Source organism: Gavia stellata, chromosome 27 (genome assembly GCF_030936135.1).
Source record: "Gavia stellata isolate bGavSte3 chromosome 27, bGavSte3.hap2, whole genome shotgun sequence".
Taxonomy (NCBI): Eukaryota; Metazoa; Chordata; class Aves; order Gaviiformes; family Gaviidae; genus Gavia; species Gavia stellata.
In genome coordinates, this window is record NC_082620.1 from 6,911,349 (window position 1) to 6,932,302 (window position 20,954).

At 40.2% G+C, this 20,954-nt stretch overlaps 1 protein-coding gene across 1 annotated transcript in view; it reads right to left on the reverse strand.

Annotated features, from left to right (window-relative positions):
* Window positions 1–1,120: 1,120 nt before the first annotated feature.
* SSU72 (SSU72 homolog, RNA polymerase II CTD phosphatase) overlaps window positions 1,121–20,954 on the reverse strand; it is a 28,951-nt gene continuing 9,117 nt past the window's right edge. The window contains exons 3-5 of the mRNA XM_059829985.1: window positions 4,685–4,824; window positions 2,742–2,860; window positions 1,121–1,712 (exon numbers count right to left, since the gene is read on the reverse strand). Of these exons, the coding sequence (XP_059685968.1) occupies window positions 1,611–1,712; window positions 2,742–2,860; window positions 4,685–4,824 (361 nt within the window). The 3' untranslated portion in view covers window positions 1,121–1,610. The remainder of the gene's footprint in view (window positions 1,713–2,741; window positions 2,861–4,684; window positions 4,825–20,954) is intronic.

A 20,954-nucleotide genomic window follows, 5' to 3' on the forward strand; every position in this document is an offset into this window, starting at 1 on the left:
AGATCCCAGGAGCAGAGAGAGGGGCCTGACTCAACAGACCAAGATTTGCAACTGCAAAGAAGTATTTTCAGATATGGACTTGCAGTTTTGAGGTGTGGAGCAGATGCCTTTTAATATATGTGAGTATCTTCACTGAAAGAGGTTAAGTAGCATTGCCATACGACTTACTTGTACACAGCCGAAGTTCTCTGCAGAGGTGGGTAACATTGCCCTAAATTGAGAGAAAGCACTTAGTGATAACCTCCTGCACGTGCAAAATGATTAAAGTTAAGGAAAGTCTGATGCGAGCTCTCAGAGGTCAGTGACAGAATGAGAGAAACCAGGAGCTCAAACCCCATTTCATGCTACTTCACTTTTAACATCACGTTTAAAAAGCTGTCCTCACATAATCCAGTGTCGAAGAGCACACAGACAACTTTTGCTTCAAATTCTTTACAGGTTCCTTTAACAAAACAACTTCTCTTGCCTGTAAGCAGCAGCACTTTACCAGTCACATTTTGAATGTCTAATAATTTGGTTTGTTTTCACTTTTATCAGTTTGAACAAAGAGAAGCCTGAGCTTTTGCTCTGTTTGTATACACATACTCAGTTTCTGGATTTTAAGCTGTGACAAGCATGTTTATTATTGCCATATGGGAGGAGAATGCTGCTATTCAAAAGATATTTCAGTTTAAAAAAAAAAAGCTTTAAACTATATCCATTGACAGTGGAGCCTGCCATTTCTCCCCATTCTCCTTATGGAGGACATACATACAATTGACCCCGACTGCTACAGTTACAGCCTCACAGTCATCAACCTCACACATGATCGTTTGACAGCAATTGAGACCCCAAAAGATTGCCCGGCAGTGCCCTAATTCATGCAGAGAAAGCCGTTCGCTTTAGTTCAACACAGACTCAAGAACCATTACGAGCTGCCCCAATACACAGCCTCTCTGAACAAGGGACACAGTCCAGGTCTTCCTGTTCCTATCAAGATCCTCCTGCCGTCACTACCCTCTCCAAGACACTCTGGATGAATGAGCATTCTTGCGCTACCTCAGATCCTTTGCGTTTTACCCCGCAGAGCACAGTCACACTTACTTAGCTTCTATTTTGAAAACAGACAGACTTACAGGTTTTTCATTTTTATTGGATGCTTCCAACTTTATATCTAATAATATACAGATACTCGTTTTTTATTGTTCCATTCATATCCTCACGTAGTTCAGCCATTCTGTCACATTAAAATAAAAAAAAGCACAACTGAAATAAAATAAATTTGTAAGCTGGAAAAATACATTATAAACTTATATTCAAGAAACATTCTCTTTATAATTAAAAACCTACTTGTAATAATTAAAGTAGGATTTAAAGAAAATCTTGATTTTCATTTTTAAATAGGTGGCCTTTGCGTATACTTTTAATCATCTCATATGTACAACCCCAACCAGTATCTCTGCCTACCTGTGACAGAATACCTGAAACAAAACAAAAACAACACTGAAAAGGAGTTTTTAAACAAACAAACAAAAAAAATCAATATTCATTTTCCAGGAAAATACAGTATAATCAGAACTTTAAACACATGCTTCCCTCATCTGTATTAAGGCCTAGGAGTCAGATGTGCTTTAATAAAAGCAGACAGTATGAAGAAAAGTCCTTCCACTTTTCTCTTCGAATTCCTGTAACAGCTCATCTATTTCGTTTTCCATGTCTTCTGTGTGCTGTATCTAGAAGAGAAAAAAAAATACTAAGCAACCGGACTCCAAGGATATGATGTCGTTTCAAAAACTGTAATAATTCAATGCTTCTGGCTGACTGTGAAGTCTAACCGGCAGGCTGTCCCAGACAGCGCAGCACCGAGATCCCCAGCATTCCCAAACGTATATATATTCTGCATCACGTTTATCTGCACATCCTTCCCTCTCCAGCCCACCGAACTGGCACTCAATAGTGCTTTGTTGAGTAGGCAACATCCAGCCTCACTAGATAACACATGGAAGCTTCAGAATAGCTACCAGCACACTGAACAGATGGCTAAAATTTCAAGTCCTTGAACCCTCTTAGGCTTTTCGAATCTGGAAAGGATTTAAGACCAGACTAGATCACACAGGCTGGAGTAAAAAAAAAAAAGCCTGTTGCCACACTGGAATAGGTGAACTCATCAACTTGCGCACTGCAGAAGGACACAGAACCCTTCTCTGGTCTCTTGACAGTTACACCGACTGTTTTGAGTGGAGCTTATTTCAGTCTTACTTCAAGGGCTGGGGCCCCGGAATACCGATGACGGGAGGCACCAGGTTTTTCTTCCACATCATACACAACAGGGTGGTACTACGACATACACCTACACAGGATGTTTTTCAAGCATATCGTGATCCAGAATGCAACTCTGATGTTTAATCCCACATATTACAACTGCTTTTGAAATGGACATTTTCACCATAAACAGTGTTTCGAGCACGGGCTCAACACATGTAATGGTTACACGCAATGCTTTTCATGTATCGGTGCATTGGTTTTGAAGGCACACGTACAGAGTCCACTGAGGAAACCAAGAACTCAGTTACAGTTCATCTGTTTGCACCACAGCTCCAAAAATAACCACAACAATTTGGAAACTTCCATCTCTTGACACGGATTTTATTTAAACAACTTTCGCAATAGGCAGCACCTTTAAGGCGTACTAAGCGAACCCCAACCCCTGTGCAGTCAGCTGGGTCCAAGGTACCCACAGGCAACGAGCCCTCTCTACTTACACACTGGCAGAGCTCACAGATGAGGAAAGCACCCAGGGTTGCCTCCTCATGGTTATCCTGAATGTCCACATTGATCACATGTACTGGCTGACATGTCTCCTGCTCTCTGGAATTTAAATCTAGTTGAAAACAAAACACACAACAGCAAAACTTTGGGTGGAAGGGTATCGTATTTTACACAGAATATTCATATGATTTTTAAAAATACATAGACATTGCCCACCACTGCCTTCTCCAAATGTGTTTTTAGGAAATTGTTTATTTAATATTGTCTTAAACAATAGACCCCCTTATTTCAAAAACGAGAGATGGATTTTGGAAAAAGAATTGAGTTTTGTAGAAGGGTCATGACAGTTTAATTGCCCTGGTCAAGAAAAGTTACTGCTCACCTTACTCTGACAGCCTTTAAGGACCAAGATTCTCAAAAGTCAAGAATGATTTTGGGCTTCCTCACCTGGAGAGTTTTAATTGCCCATTTTTTTAAAAACGCACTGTACATCCAACACTCTGAAAACTAAACTGCCAGGTGAACTCCTACAAGGTAAACACTGATAGTCACATGGGAAAATAGTAGCTTTAATGTGTTCTGCTTATTAACAAGGTGTGAAGAGGGAGAAATAAAACAACCTTTTCCTACTAGTCCTCCGATGTGTTCCTGTTATGCCTGTCTAACACAACCTTCCTATTACACACACTGTTTTCAAGCTACAAGTTGTTCTCTTCTAACCCCATTCTGCAACTTCATTTTGGCAAACCCATTGAGGCCTCCGATTTAAAATCTCAGCTCTCACATCTAGAGCCGTGTGGTGGCACTCAAGCCTTCTTCCTTCCCTTGGTCAATTAGGAAGGTCACTACCATGAAGTCAGAGAGATGCACAACTTGCTAATTTTCAAGTGGTTGCTCTTCACCTCCCTTCCTCAGGATACTCACCTAAAGCATTAGAGTGAAAGCTGCTTTCTACGTGAAACATGCTGAACTTGCCGAAGATCCACTCGAGTACCAGGGCAGTTGCTCTCAGCACTTACCAACACATTTCAAACACTTCACTTAAAGATTCAGAACACTAATTGCTCAGCTTGCAGAAGCCCAGATGTATCATGCTCTGCATCGCTTGTGACATGACCACTGAGGACTGAAAAGGCAAAGCAACAGCCTTTTACACTACGTGTGCGACACTAATTCAGTTGGCTGGTCCTTCAATGTAAAGGAAACACCTTAAACCTCACATAAGCCTGTATCCAGCACGTCCAGAGAGAGGCAGGGTTCTCAGCCCAGGAGCTAACTGAGTCATTCCTGAAACCCCAGGACTTTCAGTGAGTTCACATCAAGCTTGCTGCATCGTGTTCATGCAGAACCCAACCCCAACTGAGATTCTTCCGGTGTATCTCACTTTGACTCATTTAAAGGCAAAGCCGTAGCATGTTTGCAGAGTGTTAACCATGCTCCAAAACAGTTTCTCCACCTGTACGGGAAGTATTTATTGTGGATAAACTGCTTGGCAGGTCACAGGAAGTCTTCCATAGAGAAGGGAAGGGAAGTTGCCCAAGGAAAACAGGTTAGACTTTGTTTCTCCATCAACCCAGGGTGAAAAAATGCTCATCGCATACAACCTGCTAACTTTGTAGATCCATGAGCATTTTTCAAACCAAACATGTATTTGAGTTTCTCCAAATGCTTGCTATTTCCTTATGTCAGCCCTTAAAATTGCTCTACGTACACATCCTGCGCAGCTGCCAACACCAACACCTTTCAGAAATAAGTATTCAGCCATCGCTTCTTGGGTACATAAAGTCTACGCCAACGCACTGCGAGCCCTTGTCCCTGCTGGTGTTCCAGCAGCAGTAGTCGGAGGAGACAGAGACACTTCCATATTTGTGAAGGACTTCAGGGGGGAGGGAAAAAAGCACTTAGTTAACTTGTTTTATCAGTTCAAGGTCCTTACCTTCTACTACTTGATCATAGACTCTTTCTTCACACGTTAGGATCAAATCAAAAACATCTTTGCAGTTCTGGAATCTTTCTGGTCGTGGCTTGATTCTCTTATTTCTGTCCAACATGTGTAAAATCCCATTCTGTGTGTATCTGAAGTCGCTTGAGTTAAGTACCTTTACTTTAAGAAAAGTCATGTTTTTGAGCAAATGACCAGCACAAGTTACATTACTACTGTATCTTTAAAATAAGATTCTTTCTGTTTGCAAATACAAAGATCAGTGACCACTAAATAAAGTCCGAAGGTGGCAGCACGGTCCCCCATCAGGGTAATTCATGCAGTTTCTGGTTTTCAGAGGCCTGTCGCTGTCATTACTACAATGGCAGAGACAGCTTTAAAGGCCCTCAGAAGAGCTGAGTCCCTCAGAAGGACAACTTTTCTTGGGCAACTATTTTTATATCCATAATGCTTAGAACACACAGACTTAGCTGTTTGCGTGAGCAGGATGTCCTACATTCACTTAAGTCACTGCCCCTCACTCCAGGGGCCTCTATCTTCAAAGTCAATTTATGGCGTTTCTAGTCTCAACCGCACATCTGCCTGCAGTCCTCCGCAGGCCTCAGTTTACGCAACTGAACATCTAAAGAAAATTAAATAAATCACAGAAGCATCATCCTTTAAAAATATCCAAGATGCATAAATGGGAATGAAGAAAAACACTGCCTTTATGCCTGTCAGAACTTCAGTCACTGTGTGAAAGGAATCTGTTATGCTGCTTGGTAGCTATATTTATGCTGGTACTGTAACCTTGAGCCTCAAATTTACATCCTGTATCCCCCTTTCAGGCAGGTTCACTCATCCCACCGTCTTCTCAGCCTTCTGGGACATGCAGTTTCATGAGGAGCACACCAGGGTTGACTGTCCCATAAATCTGCTCACTTGACTAAAACCAAACCCCCTCTGAAGGCAGTTTTACAGGTAAATTAGGAAAACCAGGAAAGGTTTGAATTAAGAAAGGCTGGAAACTGATGCATCTCTCTCTTGCTTTGAAGCAGCAGTATTTTTAGCCATCCAAGTATGTATTTTTAAATTAAAATAGCAGTAAGGATAACAGTCTATAATTTCTTGAGATAACAGAAGGATTCCGAGCAAAAAAATTTCCATCATTAGTGGCAAGTATGTAAGAGGGTGTCTTGGCTTATTTCCTTGTTGAAAAGGTCATATACATACCTAGCAGGTATCTTAATTCTTTTTCACAGAACAGCCATGATCTTTTGCAACAGAAAATCAGTAACCTTCTGCCTACCTTTTCGCAGGTGCCCTCTGGTATCTTTTTGCAGTTGCCCTCTGGCATCTCAAGTCCTCCTGCCCTAGGTAGCCAGACGTACACCCGCTGATCTATATGCTTCAAAGTCTTCTTGAACAGTTTTCAAGCAAACGGCCTCCAAAGATTTTCAGTCTTTCAAGTGTTTAAGCCATATTAAAAATTAAACCCATCTTTCTACCTGTAAATCTACTTTATATAGAAAATATGTTCAGTGCCCTTATGTGTCTGCAGCATCTCACTTTAATTACTTGACTAAAGAAAATTTCAATTTTGAATCACAAACAGAATTATATGGCTTTTATCACAAATGTATGTTGTCAATTCTCTCTCAGCCAACTGACTTCTACTGCATTTCTTTTCTTCAGGTCACCCCCAAGCCTTTTACCACCCTTCTTTCCCAGATTTCTCCCTATATAATTAAAGAATTATCCTTTATAGCCCAAAGCTATCTCACAAGCAGCTCTTGTACACCAGCACCCCCTGCTTCCTCACAGCACCCCTGTAAACTCTCCTTGGGTTTGTCATGCTTGGAAAAAAAATCCACTTCAATGTAGCCATTTCAGACCTCTGGTTATTTGCAAAACATGAAAATGACTGCAACAGCCGTTTTCAAAATCCTTGTAAACATCTGGCTGCGCTGCTTTGTTCCGTTTGAAGGTGCACCCCTTCTGGTTCTATTAGTGCTCATTTCTACATCACGCAGTTCAAGGAAAAAATCCACAACATCCCACACACTTTTTTGGGTTCCTTTTTTTCCCTTTCTAGGATAAAATGTTGCTGGCATCTGTCCCCTAGCTTTCCTGACTGAGCTCGGAGACAGAATTACGCATATTCAAAAAACCCACACAGTCAAGCTTTCTGCTTCACACAGGCGAGCTTTCTGCTGCCAACTTACAGCTATTTTTTTTTCCAAGGGTCCATCTGCCTATAAAAGGAGATTGAAATAAGCAGTTAAGATTCACAACACTTTCATATTTGGTTGTCTGAAATCTTTTTCACCTGGAAAAAAACAGCATGCCATCCTTTCAGCAAGCAGGGGGATGTGATCTGCATGATTGTTTTCAATGCATAATCGTAACCCAGCTTCTTTCTCTTCGTGAGCTCAGGCGAATGCAAAGATATTACAACTTATTAATGGTTTCCACTATACTGCCAGATGTTGAATCATTCAAGTCAGATTTTGCTTTCCTTCCAAAAGATTTCAACTCCATGCTCCCTGTCCTATGCATCCCTGCTCTTTTCTTTTCAGCAGTCACTTCTGAAGTTACTCACAAAATTTTCCCCTGGCTTTCAGTGCTGTTATGTTGTCTGGCCATAGCAGCCTTCTTAACACTACCATGCTCAGAAAGTCAACAAAACATGCGTACATTTATCTATGAGGCCTTCACCTACTGCAAACTATTGGTATAGTAAATCCATCACATTTTTACAGTGAGTCCAATTCAGATATCACCTTTATTGGAATAACTACGCTAAACAGATCTACAAGATAATGAAATTTATGCATGACAACTCAGTAATGGGAAGACTTGATAAAAAAAGGAGATGTTGCAATACAAGTTGAGTTTTTCCAGTAGAGACAGCACTGTTGCTCATTCCTATGGAGATAGCTATACCCAGCTATTTCTATTGTTACTGCCAGATGAATAATATATGTGTATTTAAAAAAAAAAAAGTTGTGTGTTCAGATTAAGCCCCTAAAGCTTTTATAGCTTCTGCTACCCAAATTTAGAATTCCTGTCATAGACACCAGAAACGCCTGTTACCATCCACTCGACAGCTCTCTGCCCAACACACACGACTGACCATCCTTTACCCCTCTCATCAGTCATGAGTTCACCGACAGGACCCAGAGAACGCTTTCAGCCCTGCGCACTGAGAGATGTGTATAGCCAAGAGAGTACAGCCTCTTCCCCCCTCCTTCAGCCCAGCATAGCCAGCAGCGACCGTCCTTAACCCCCTCAGCGACCAGCCTTTGTTCAGAAATCCACACCACTGACAAAGCACGAACAAGCAGATTCTACCAACTGCCTGAACATCAGCAAGTAACACTGATGCATTCTCTCTCACACTCAGTGTTTGCTTTTGCAGATGTCCTTTCATGTGAGTGTTTGCTTTGAACTGGGCACTTCAAAACCTCTGGCCAATATTATGTGACAAAAGGATGGACGCAGGAAGTCATTCAGGGCAGTAACGAAGAAAATACCAGTGATCTACAATACCCTCTCTAAATGCCTTTCCCCCCGCCCCAGGCAGTTTAAAAGGTTCTGAAATACCAGAATGTTTCTGAATTTGTCAAGTCCTCTCCAAAAGTCTCTACCGAAAGCAATTTCGGTTAAAGATACTGTATAAAGTAGTCTCCCCAAACACTAGTAATATTCAGAAGTAGTTTTACAGAACTGAAAGTCTATTTGCTGCTTTTACCCATCTTCCACTGCTCCACTGAAGTAACTGTTCAATAGCTCCACTTCGCAAAAGATGAATACGTCTTGGTAAAAACTGAACAGGAGCTTTTGTTAAAGTGAAACTGGCATATGGGTGAACTTCCATAGAATAATGCAGATAATCCTGAGAAGCAGAAGCATTCTCTTGTTCAATATATTCTCATCTTCACACATCGATTATGATTAGAGTAATTCCTTGCTGTCACCTCCCCAAACCTGCCCTGTATGTCATCAAACCTACAATGAGGCTAAAGTTATACAAATAAAAAATTTTCCCTACCCCAGAATACTATTTTTCTATGTCCATACACACCAGTCCCACACTGAAAGATAACCATAACAATTGCATTGCGTTCACAAATGTCCAGCTTCCTCTTTTGCTGATAGTGTTTCTTGTGCAGCTGAATAGAGTGGCAAAGATCTGGTGGTTACCAGACCATGAAATTCAATAAAATGTAGATTGCTGGTTTTGTTAGGAAATTGGAACCTTACAAACCTGGAAGGTATTTCGGGCTACAATTCTGTGAGAGCTATTGTTGGAAAGTCATCAAGAAAAAAAAAATCTACAGGGAAAAAAAAAATGCATGTAGCTTTTTCGACATCAGTCACCCCCTCAACATTGTAGGATGATTATCTCTGTCAGAGGTCAGCTGGGTAAAACATTAAAAAGAAGCGATAGGCAGACTTAGAACAACAACAACAAAAATGTCTTCTACGGATGCTACATGTTATTCCATTCAGGTATTATGAAAGTTAATTGGAAAAAACCAACCCACCCTCAAGCACATGCTCTTGCATATTTACGTTCTCTCCTGATTAGGTTTTCCAGGGTCTGGTCTGTATTTTTGTAACTGTTAAAGTTGTATTGAATATGCTCACACAGTTATATAAAAAACACTCATGGTGTAATTAATTTTTTTTTAATGACGATTCAAATGTTAGCGCTATCTCCCCATCTATGCCTGTGAACAATACATTCATTCCTCTGTTTAGCCATGTTCGAAAACAGCTGTTATTCCAAGTCCTAGGTCAGAAGCCAACTTTTTAGGAAACTGAAGATTGTCTTTAGAACAACTTGTGAATCTGCCTATGAAGAATTAAAGGGAGTCCAGGCATTCTCTTCTTCACCGTAAACAGCAGAATCTAGTAGGAAAGTGACATGGAGTGTTTCTGCAGGGATAGACTGTACTTTTTTTTTTAAAAAAATAGCTCCTCCATAAAATATGGCATATTCCCTAAAGAACTACACATTGAGACTAATTCCCCCAATACAGCAATATTAAAGTGGACTGCCAGCACCTGAAAGAGTACTAAATAATCTGCATTAAAATAATAACCAAATGCATCAAATTTGACTTCCCACTAATGAGAATTCTGCCCCTCTCCCCTCCAGTATGAACTTCTATCTATGTGTCACACCTAACCCAGCCTTAGACCTTCTATCACTTCCAGACGTCAAGGTTTTATGTTGAATACACTTCTCAAGCAGAAGCGCAAGAGGACAGCAAGAAGTAAGAAGCTCAGAAACAGAACACAAGATTACAATAAGTACTGGCTGCAACTTGAGCCTTTTTATCACCAAACAAGCTAACAGAAAATTACGTAGGAAAACCAAGTTTTATTTGCATTAAATAAAAACAGATACTCTTGTTAGGGCACAAAGCATATGGCAAGATACAGGGTACAGAAAGCAACTAGTCTGCACAGAAATTATTATAGATTACGTTTAGAGAACCTGTACTTGAGGTCGACAAAAAGCAACAGATTAGCAAAGAAAAAAACCAGGAGGCTTTGATAAATCCCAAGATCAGACAGTTAAAGGTTGGAAGAGGTACACTGCACAACAGTACACACGTTCAAATCTGTCAGAGTACCAGATCACTGCTTCTTTTCCCAGAGCAGCAGGAACCAAGAACAGCTATTAACTTCATTGGGAATAAATCTAGTTAATGGCGAGGTTTTTTCCCAGTAGCTGGGACGATGGGGCCTCCACCTACGATCTCAGTTCTGAGACAGAAGACTGCAAAATTCTGAATGAGAAATTCAGGAAAATGGGATGGGCTAAAGTCAGCTGAACATAGCCAGATGAGTTCTGTTTCCCACTAAACTATTTTTTTGGCAGAGCTCAGTGCCCAACTGCAATCAGAATGCTCTATTAAATTCAGCAGGGAGATTTCAACAGTAGTTCAACCTCAGAGCTTGATACTCAGGAATGGATAGACAGAAATGACCATCATCTTAAGCCATCTAAGCTGCATGTTTATAAAGGAATGTGTATTTCAGACAGGTTTAGAAGGCTGTATGTAAACATCTACATCTAAGGTCATCAAAGTAAAAGTCTTCCTTGATAGCCGGTGAAAAAGAATCTGGCATACCTGTAGCCCAGCTACTCTGTTTCAATTCCTCCACCCTCCATAAAAAAAGCATGATCTAAAAATCCCTCTCTCTCCTCTTGGCATAACGGCATCCAACCAGTTCCCATCAAGACAACTACTCTGCAGATGACTAAAATTAGATGAGATAAATGCCGACTTACACAATTTATATACCAATATATTGACCTATTTAAGTAAAAATCCTGTATGATAAAAGAAAAATGATCTCTTACTGATCAAAGTATTCAATAAGTTTAATTTTAGCTCCCAGGTGAAACGGAAAACTAAATCCACAAGTGATGTGAACTGAAAGTTTTGGGGTATATAAATTAATTACATAGTCATCTAAGATATGTTTAATAAATTGGTCTCTAGTATAATTGTGCAAACTACATTTGCTAAAATGTATACACACTTTTTAGGAAAAAAAACATCTTTCAAGTAATGGCTGGCACCCAAAGCTTCTACATCTTCTAACAAATCTGACATGCTGATTATTCATACTGGTGCAGCTGTCATCATACTCAAATACTGCAATTCTTTGTGAAAGAACAGCAGCAGAACAGAATACTTCTCACACTAGTATGAATGGCATTTGCAGGTCTCTTTTCCATATCATCTTAATTTATTTATTAGTATCTGTGTTACAGACTGTAATGCAACAATAAGATATGATGCGTTAAACCCTGCTGGGCAAAATGCCTAGGAACTAGACATTTTCTTAGAGGAAGTGTGTGGGGGGGTGAGACTGCCCAACCTTCTTCCACCTTCAGAATCACTTCCTTTTACAGGGAATAAAAGGCTAAAAATGGGCACCAGCACTACAAGTTCTACTCTCCAAGCAACTGTGATTATGACTGCAAGAACTGCCTACACCCCACATCCAGAGTGCAAATTGCTTTTCATTTGGAATTGAAATTGTGTGGTGTTAGTACAAACCAGAGTTTGTTCACAAGTCTTCTGTGGCATGTGTAACTTAGAGTCATAACACTGAGAATATGACATCCCAAAATATCACAAAAATACTAATTTGGGTTAAATAATGTTTCTGATAATATTTGTGCCTGCATTAATGATTTCCAAAGAATTGAAGTGTCACTTGTTTTTCATTGCTAAGGACAACTACACAGTATTTCTAAGCTACAAGCTGCACAGACAAAACCCAACTGAGCAGGCTCATAGTAGTTGGTCCAAATATAACAACGTGCTAGCCATGGCTCATTTCCTCAAGTCTGGTCGAGCCCTAAAGCTGAGGGCTACATACCCACACGCCACTGAAAGAAGCCTAGAGCTCAAGTGCCAGACAATGACTTGCTGGTGCTGAACAACTGAAACTATATTTGAGGATGGAACTGGACAGATACAAACTGTCAAAGGGGAAAAGAAAGGGAGCAATGGCAAAGTCCACTGCCAAAGAGCTTGAGAAGTGGACAGCTCTTCCACTTCTGGATATCACAGACATACCAGAAAGGCAAGGATACCGGAGACAGAACACAAGATGACTTCAAAGATATGGCATGTTTGACTATGCCATCAAACAGTTGACTATGCACTTCATCCAAATGTGTACTTCAAGAGGAGTTTCATTTTGATTGCTGGAATCTACAGTGGTCACTTGGGAAGACAGCTCAAACTACTGGTACGTCCAGTACATTACACAGACATGTAACAAAGGAATACAGAAATCTTTGTTGGGACCAGTAGGCCAGCAAGTGGGAATCACAAAAGGATTTGTAAGTATCCTACGTTACTTTTGGATGCTCCTCCCAGGTTTAGAAACACGTGCCAGATTTCAGAAGATGAGCAGCAAATGTCATAGGATTGGGCGGGGGGAAGTACTTTGAGGTAGCTATGAGGAGAGAGGTCTGTGAGAAAAAATTAGTCATTCCATTTGATGTCTCAAAGAAACAGGGTCTGCAACAGCTATTTTCAAACTGGTTTCTGTTGTTGTCACTGCTTTGTACTGTAGAAATCAAAGGTAATTTTCAACTAAATAGAGTTACAGCTGGATAGGGCAATTCAGATAAAGCAAAACACAAAGTACTACAAAACTTAAATCAATTAAGCCATTCATTTAACGCATTTGGGAAACCTGAGAACACATTCATAAAGACAGCAGGACCACTTTTAAACAGCAGCATGCAGAGCAAGAAACACACTGGATGAGGTCTGCAGCAAACATTCCTTAGCGCAACACTACGAACAAGATATTGAAGAACAAAGGAATGTGGTTAATCCACAGTCTAATTAACAACTCATTTTGCAAAGCTTACATTCACACTCGTCATTAGTATGTCTCTATTTTTGCATTAAATTCTAAAGATATTGAAGACTTCAAGTCTGTCACTGGGCAGCAACAAAGCTAGGACACCTTCTCCCCCTCACCCCAACTTACTATCTCCTGAAAATACACTACTTAATCACTTTGGGGTTTTTTCTGAAATGGTATCTATGCCATGCCAATTAGAGGCATATGGCAGCAAGACAGTCTGAATTTCTTTCACACATCCTGAAAACAGATACTTCAGTAATTAGTACTACCTCCGATTTTAACACTACTTTCACTACCTTGTATCAAATCACTCAAAAATAAGTATCCCATAAAGCAGCAGCACCACATTGGGAAAGGTAAGCATCTAAATGCGTATTTCTATTTATACTAGATTCCCTCTTTTGCTGACTTTCTCTCAGAAGTTTATTGCAGAATTTTTTGGAAAAAAGCTCTCATGTATATGTATTTCTCAGGGCTGACTGAGCTCCATCTGGGATACGAAGCCCTTTAGACACTTCTTGCATGTACACTAGCAGCATACACAAACAAGATCTTCCAACAAGAATTCCATGCCAGCAACTATTTGCTATAGTGAGTGGGATCTTATAAATACAGTTGGTCAGCCAACTTGTTTTTACTGAGATGGAAAGTAAGAAACTGGCACACACCTCTCCTGCCATTCCCATGCTAGACTTCTAATTTGCACCCCTAAATACTTCCTTACATGTTGGTCCACTGCTGAAACCTATATTGCTATATTTACTCTAGTTGAATAAATCTGGCACCTGGATCCCCAAGTGCCAGAACAATTATATTTGAAATGCAGAGAAGGACATATGCCATCCTTCACAAAACCCTGTGATCCAAATACTCCTGCCAATGCTTAAAGCACACACCGTCGTGCACTCTAAGAGCATAAGGGCATGACCAGTGGAAAATGTAACAATGGCCATGTTACTCAGACTTCTCTTACCTTTGTTTTTCTGATCTTCCTTCTGTCAAGATGTGGGTTATTGATCACGTTTCCAAATGCATCCAAAGTTTCCAAACAATCTTTCATTTCTACCTGTCAGAAGTTTTCAAAACGCTCCTCTATAAGTAGCTGAAAGATGTTTTATGCCATACTATGTGGACATGGGACAAGCTATACAAAAGTGAGTTTACAAAATGCTTCACGGAAGCGGGTGACATATAATCTATCTCAGATGTAGATTATCAGAAAAATTTGGCACAGTTCACTCAACTTCTACAATTTGTAACTTTGGCAGTATTGGGAAAATTTTAAGATCAGAGCCATTAAACAAAAATAATGAAGCATCAAACTTTCACTTGCTCTTCCATACCCAAAAGTGTTAAAAGGTTTGTCTTACATGAACATAACTTGATCACTCTAGAGTCAAAAGCATCAAAATTAATTGCTAAAACTATGGAGATTTATTTCTTCCCAGTAAATTAAATCAAGTTTTTCTTCACAGTAGCATTTTTGAAAACTGTCTTCTATAACTTAAGCTGTTGGTTTTGCTGCAAGTTTCTAGATGCTTTAGTAAAGGTAGAAGCTATGATTCCACAAGATTCAATTAGACAGAGCTGCTTAACTTGGAGGTTTAGTAAGAAGCAATGCTGCTAGCAAGAGAATGCTAACTAAAAGCTCTACCATTTTAATAGGTGGCAGACATGACACTAATACTCCATACACAAACTTTAAGGAGAAAACCCTGCAAGATAAAATGCTCTGGCAAAAATTTCTGTCTCTTTAGTTGCAAATATAAGAGCAAAGAACAAGGGGAAACGTGTATTTGCAAACTTTGTGTGCAAATATGCCTTCAGTCCATCTGTTAAATGTTTTCACTATCTTCCTGCGTATCCAAGAAAAATGGCAGAAACATCCCAGAAGTCAGGCACAGAGCTTTTACTGTCTTGCAGCTAATGCTAGTTGCAGAAATTACAGTCACTACCCTGAAGATGGAAATTCTTTTGTAATCAATATAAGGAAAAAAATGCGTATAAGCATCCCTTATGTTGGCACAGAAGTTTTGTGTTAATCTGAGGTAACCTCTTCAAGGCAAGAAAGGGTAGTCCACTGTCACTTCTCTCCCCTCATTCAAGTCCAGGATGCAATCGCCAAACTAGAGTGAAACACAGCTATGCTCATTTTACGCTCTAGACTGCTTTTAAGTTTTATCAACTATGGACTACAAGACGACTGAGTGGGATTTAAGACAATACCCGAGAGCGGAAGCAGCAAAATTTTTTACTTACCCTTGTATAAAGCCCCTTACAAAGATGATAGTCTATAAACAAAGCAAGCCCATGCTAAGTAGCTAGCTACGCAAAGAGCAAACAATATGAACGTCTTGCTGCATTTACTGCTCACTACTTCTGAAAGCTTCTCGTGTTGTATCACAAGCAACAGAGCCAATGCATTATGATCTGCTTACGCAGCAAAACATATTTAAGCAATGCTAATTGGGCACGGTGCATTCAGGAGGCCAGCAGATGGCATGGACAAATTTTGGCTAGACAGTCAAGTAGCCTTATTTTTAACACCCAAATATGTGAAGTCTCAGATCCAAGTGTCACCTTTACTTCCAAGAATGCCCTTTTAAAGACATTTAAAGATTCAAAAGTATGTGTTCGTTCAGAGTTCATATGTTCCGACTGAAACACAGTCAATGAAATCACTCAAATTCTAAATGGATTTTGCAACAGTTATCAGCCTCAGACAGGATCCTCTAGTCAGAATTCTTTAGAGCATCTGTTCAGGACTCACCTTGGTTAAGGAAATAAACCTTCCAAAGACTACCTAGAAGACAGACAGGATGGCAGAGGATGTTTTATATGCTGAAAAACATTTAATATTAGACTGGAGTCTGTAGTTTCTGCCCCAGCAGTTCAAATACAGAGGAAATAATATTTAAATAATATCTAATTTATTTTTTAATAATTCTAAATATTTCCTTTTTAATGTGAATGAAACTAAAGACTAATGGCAGTCTGATCAGAAGCCAAACTAAAAGGTACTGAAAACTGCTGCCTTTGAAAGGCCTGAGATTCTGTGAAGCGTTTTGGTCTTATGAGCCTTCACAGAGAAAAAGGGATTGGAATTCAGCTTATGGCTGGAAGCATATGGATACACAGAAATGCGCCTCTGAGAAGATTGTTCAAATTCAGTTTAAACACTGCTTTCCATCCTCATCCCTTTGCTCTATTTCTAGGAGTATTAATGTACTTTGAAAGACATGTTAAGAAAGAAAATGAGACTTGTGCTGCCCTGCATTCAAAAGAAGTTTTGCCACTGACATGCAGCAGGCCATGATTTCAATCATTTTTAGCTTTTGCAAGGTCAGGCTTCCAAAAAAAAAAAAGAAAAAACAACAAAAAAACAAAACCCGAAACACACCTAAAATAGAACATTCCAAAGTAGTTCAGAGAGATACAGAAACTATCTGTATCCCACTGACCAGTGGAATGACAGCTCAGAACTGAAGCTGAAAATGGCTTATTGGTTCAAAAATCCATGAAGAAAACCAAATGAAAACATAAGATAAATACATGTGCGAAGAGCTTACCTGAAGTGGAATTTTACTAAGTTACTCCTCAAGATTGAGCTATGCACAAGCAAGTGCAGATGCTCGCAGATCTCACTAGTCCTCCTGTGCACCCATGCAGTGGTAACTTTCCCCATTAAGCAACACAAGGTTGCTTTGTACAGCCTTCAGCAAAGTGGTCCAATATAAACGCTCCAAGTAGTAGGGCAGTTAATTGATGCAGAAATGTCAGGAATTACTACTCAAGTTATGGATCCTAGAGCTTTGTTACAGGTGGCAGAAGTTTCTGCAACGAACAAACAGTATTCAAAAGAAGCCGGGGAAGTGGTTTAGAGCAAGATATTCCTGTCACTACCAACTTTTCTTCCAACAGCCTTTCCCCATCAATGCCAGCACAGTCATCAGCTCAGGCCATGAATCAGCTGGGTATCAGTATCATATGCCACTTTTTGAAAGTGGGAAAACACAACTAAGCAGCAAGATCCAAGATACTATTTGATACTACACCCCTCTCAAGAAAACGAAAGTCTAGGCCCAATGGAAGGAAGATCTTACATAACCAAACAATTTAATAGATCTGAAGTGGAGAAAAAAAAGTCTGGTTTGTGCTCTAGATGAACTATATCAGAACTTGAAATCCTTACATCTGTTACCTTACTTACCAGGCTAAGAAAACGGTATAAACCCACTACTTACTAACTGGCTTCTCCAGATCAGTTTACTCCAATGTCAAGATACATTAGAGCAAACTGATCAGTTCAAGAGCAAGAATTCTCAAGAACCTGACTACATGAACCCAGGAATTCTAAACTACTAAGACCAAGGCTGTAACAAACAGATGCTACTATCCTCATAATACATGCTACATCTAACTGGGAAAAGGTGGTAGATGTAGTCCCGGACTAGCTGCACACTTAGAGAATTTTAGTTTATTAGGAGGTGTGTTATGACAATTGCTTTTCAGTTTTAGCCCCTGATTTAAAAATCTTAATCTCATATTGACTCCACCCTTCAGACTGAATAGAGAATGACTTCCTATTGACCTGTAAGATAGTCTAATCTTGGTCCAACAAGCAATTCTGTTTCTTGTCTTGAGCAGAACCCAGCACCACACTCATACTACAACAGCTATGCAGAATTTCAGCAGTCAGCTTATCAATTCTGTGGCTGATGCCAAGTAACTTTCTACTACAGCTGAGAGACACTGCACACGAAACTGATTCCTTTCTTCCACTACTAGTGTTAAGGGAGAACAGAGGAAACCTTCTGGAAGAGATGACTATTAATACTCAAATTGTACTGTCCCATGAAGCTAAGCTTGACTCCAAGACAGGAAATGCAGTTTTTCTGCAAGAGAAGCCTAACTGATGGCTGACAAAGATTTCAGCACTGAAGGATCCTCCTTCTTCATCACCACCCTACAAAGACAGAAAAATTAATCCTCAATATAGCCTCACTGCTTCTGGACACTCCCTCTTCTCAGCTAGTCCCAATCCTCTTTGTGTTTATTCCTCTTCATGGGCACAGGAGATGGCATCTCAAGTGGGAGACAAAGTTCTGGGAAAGGCACAGAATCTTTCTCCTACACAGTTCTACAGTGAAGCCAATTTAGTTCAACAATATACTTCTGTTGGCCTTCCTCATCTTCTGTAAGGAAATAAAGATTTCAGTTTTGTTCATCGAGACCCTGTGAAGATCTTGTGCATGCCAGAACCTGCTTCAGGTTTTTTTTCCCCCTTCAATTCTGGAATTGCTATGCATAGTCCCTCAAGCCTACGCTTGCTCCAAAGCCACCACATTCTCCTCTACTGATATTCTACCACAATGCATCTTACCAGTTAATAGAGCACATCTTCTCAGGCAGATGGAAGACTGGGAGATAAACCAGGGATAAGCATCAGCTATGGGGAGACCATAATGCTATGAGTATTTGCTGGTGAAGTGGTCAGTATATGGCAGAAGAAACTGTTTCCACTTGTTCTGAGTGTGAAGGGTACTATTAAAAAAACCCAACCACCACACATCAGAAATAGCACAAAAAGTACCATATGGCCATGCAGCTTAAATATGGAGTTCAGAGAAAAAACCTAGATCCCAATCACCTAGATTATCACTACTTTTTTTTATGCCTTTGAGTGAGATGCACCAAGCCAGTTTTTCTTCTTCATTTCCAAAACATTCTCCTTTCTACCTGAAGCACACCTTTAGTAACTTCTTGAGGACACGTTCTGCCCATCCATCCTTCCCCACCCCCATTTTTATATCCTCATGTAACTATGGAGCTAAAGCTGGAATCCTATCTACAGTTAGAGAGCAGGTCAAATTAAAAGAGGAGGTAAAAAAAATAGGAAACAGAGCAGTAGGCCAAGCTTGCAGAATAGAGGTAGGCTGCCTAGAAATCCCAGTAAGAAAACCTATCTATGGAAATCATTAGGTATCTTCCATCTGAACGTCACAGATACATCACTGTTGAGAAAGGGAAAAGAAACAATCAATCATGGAGTTAGTTAATACTGATAAAGAACCCAGGAGCTACTGCTGCAGAATTTTGGTCAAATTTCCATTTGAACAGTTCCTATCCCTGGCCATAAAGGCAATTGCTGTTGCAGATTTAAATTGGCATTTAGAAAGTTTCATCCTTGTCTAGTTTTTGCATTCACTTGAAGGCAAGGCTTACCAGTTTTCCTCTATTTTTGTTTCATCTTTAAAGTACCATTATATAACTACACCCCTTTCACAGAGCTATAAGGGGCAAGTAATCATAGTGGCCTATCTTTGAAAGGCCTGGTTACACGTACAAATACAACAGGGTAGTATACTACGCACGCATAGCCCCACCAAGGTACTGCAGACATTGGTCACGTCTCCCACAGATTAGTAGTAGAAGCCTCTACGGCTCTCCTAGAAATAATAGTCATATTTTTAAAAGCAACCAAAAGCCACATTCAGAACAGCCTATTAGGACTCAGGGAATTTAAATGCAATATTCTAAAAATGCAATGGTAGATGTGGATACCTATTTTAACTGCAAGGTTTAACTACCACATCTTAAAAACGTTTTGAGGTACTTCCATTTTAGATATACTGTAACCACCTACTCAACTGAATCTGTATGCCTGGCTCCATTAATCCCTTATTCCTGTGCTTCTGAAATTCTAAAACATTATGCCTTCAAGGTATTTGAGCTTGTGCTCTGTATTTCACTAATTAACCGCAATGAAGGTGCTTTTAGTCTCTGCAGAGTGGGTTTTTGATAGTTCTTCTTCCTTTCCACAAGTGAATAAAAGAGTTTCAGTGGATCTTTTCACTCTAACACCTTTTCAACCTTGCTCTGACTGATGCCCAGCACTGCAGAAGCACACTTCTGTTTGAGACTACTGCTTTCTGCAACAGGGGTCATTTACTTGGCTGGCCAACACAGAACGTTCTAAGTCCCTTACAGCCACCATTTCGCTGAGTATCTAGTGTCCATAATACTTTGGACCCCTGCTGGCATACAGAACTGGAGGAAGGACATCACTCCTAAGTGAGGCAGTACTGAATGTTGAGCACTCATACTTCATGTGTCCCATCACTGGAACATGGGAACAAACAGGCAGTTGTCACCAAGATATACTATTTCAAACCCCATGGAAAGGCTACACATGACAGTCATCTCCACTTAGCTGATGAAAGCAAGGCTGGGGAACAGAACAAGCAGCTAGATCATATGAAGAACCACACCTTCTTTTGTTTCCCCATACCAATTACGCTCAAAGGCCATCAGAAGAGCAGGCCCTCCCACCCTTTGGCAGGTAATGTCCGCATGCCCATCACCTCTATGAAGTAATGCTCACCCAAAACGCCTGAGAGCCCACATGACCCTTGTTCGCAAAAAACTACTCCCCTAGTCTGACAAGAGTAGGTCTGGCTTTGGTTACTGTAAAAGTCTTTACCCTCAAAACCCATTTCTGGAAATGGAGTTGCTTTCTCCACTGACAGTCTTCACTCTGAAAACCTTAACTTCTGAGGATCAAAAACGCAAAGATACAGAGGGAATTGTTCTTGCCCTATTTCCCCTGCAACAGCCATTGTTTAAACTTGCTTTCTTTTCTCTTGAGAAAAGGTTTAACTGTAACACTGCAAATACATTTGGGGAACACAGCAACCATCTCCAGCATGGAGCAGAACCAAAATGGTAACTCCAAAGTATGCTGAATGGGGGGCCTAGGTAGGCTTTCTGTTGGTTTTATCTTAAAGTAGTACCATATTCAGTACCGCAGCAATGAAGAATGCAACAAGGGAATCATAAGTCGTTAGTGCTTGTTAAAAGTATT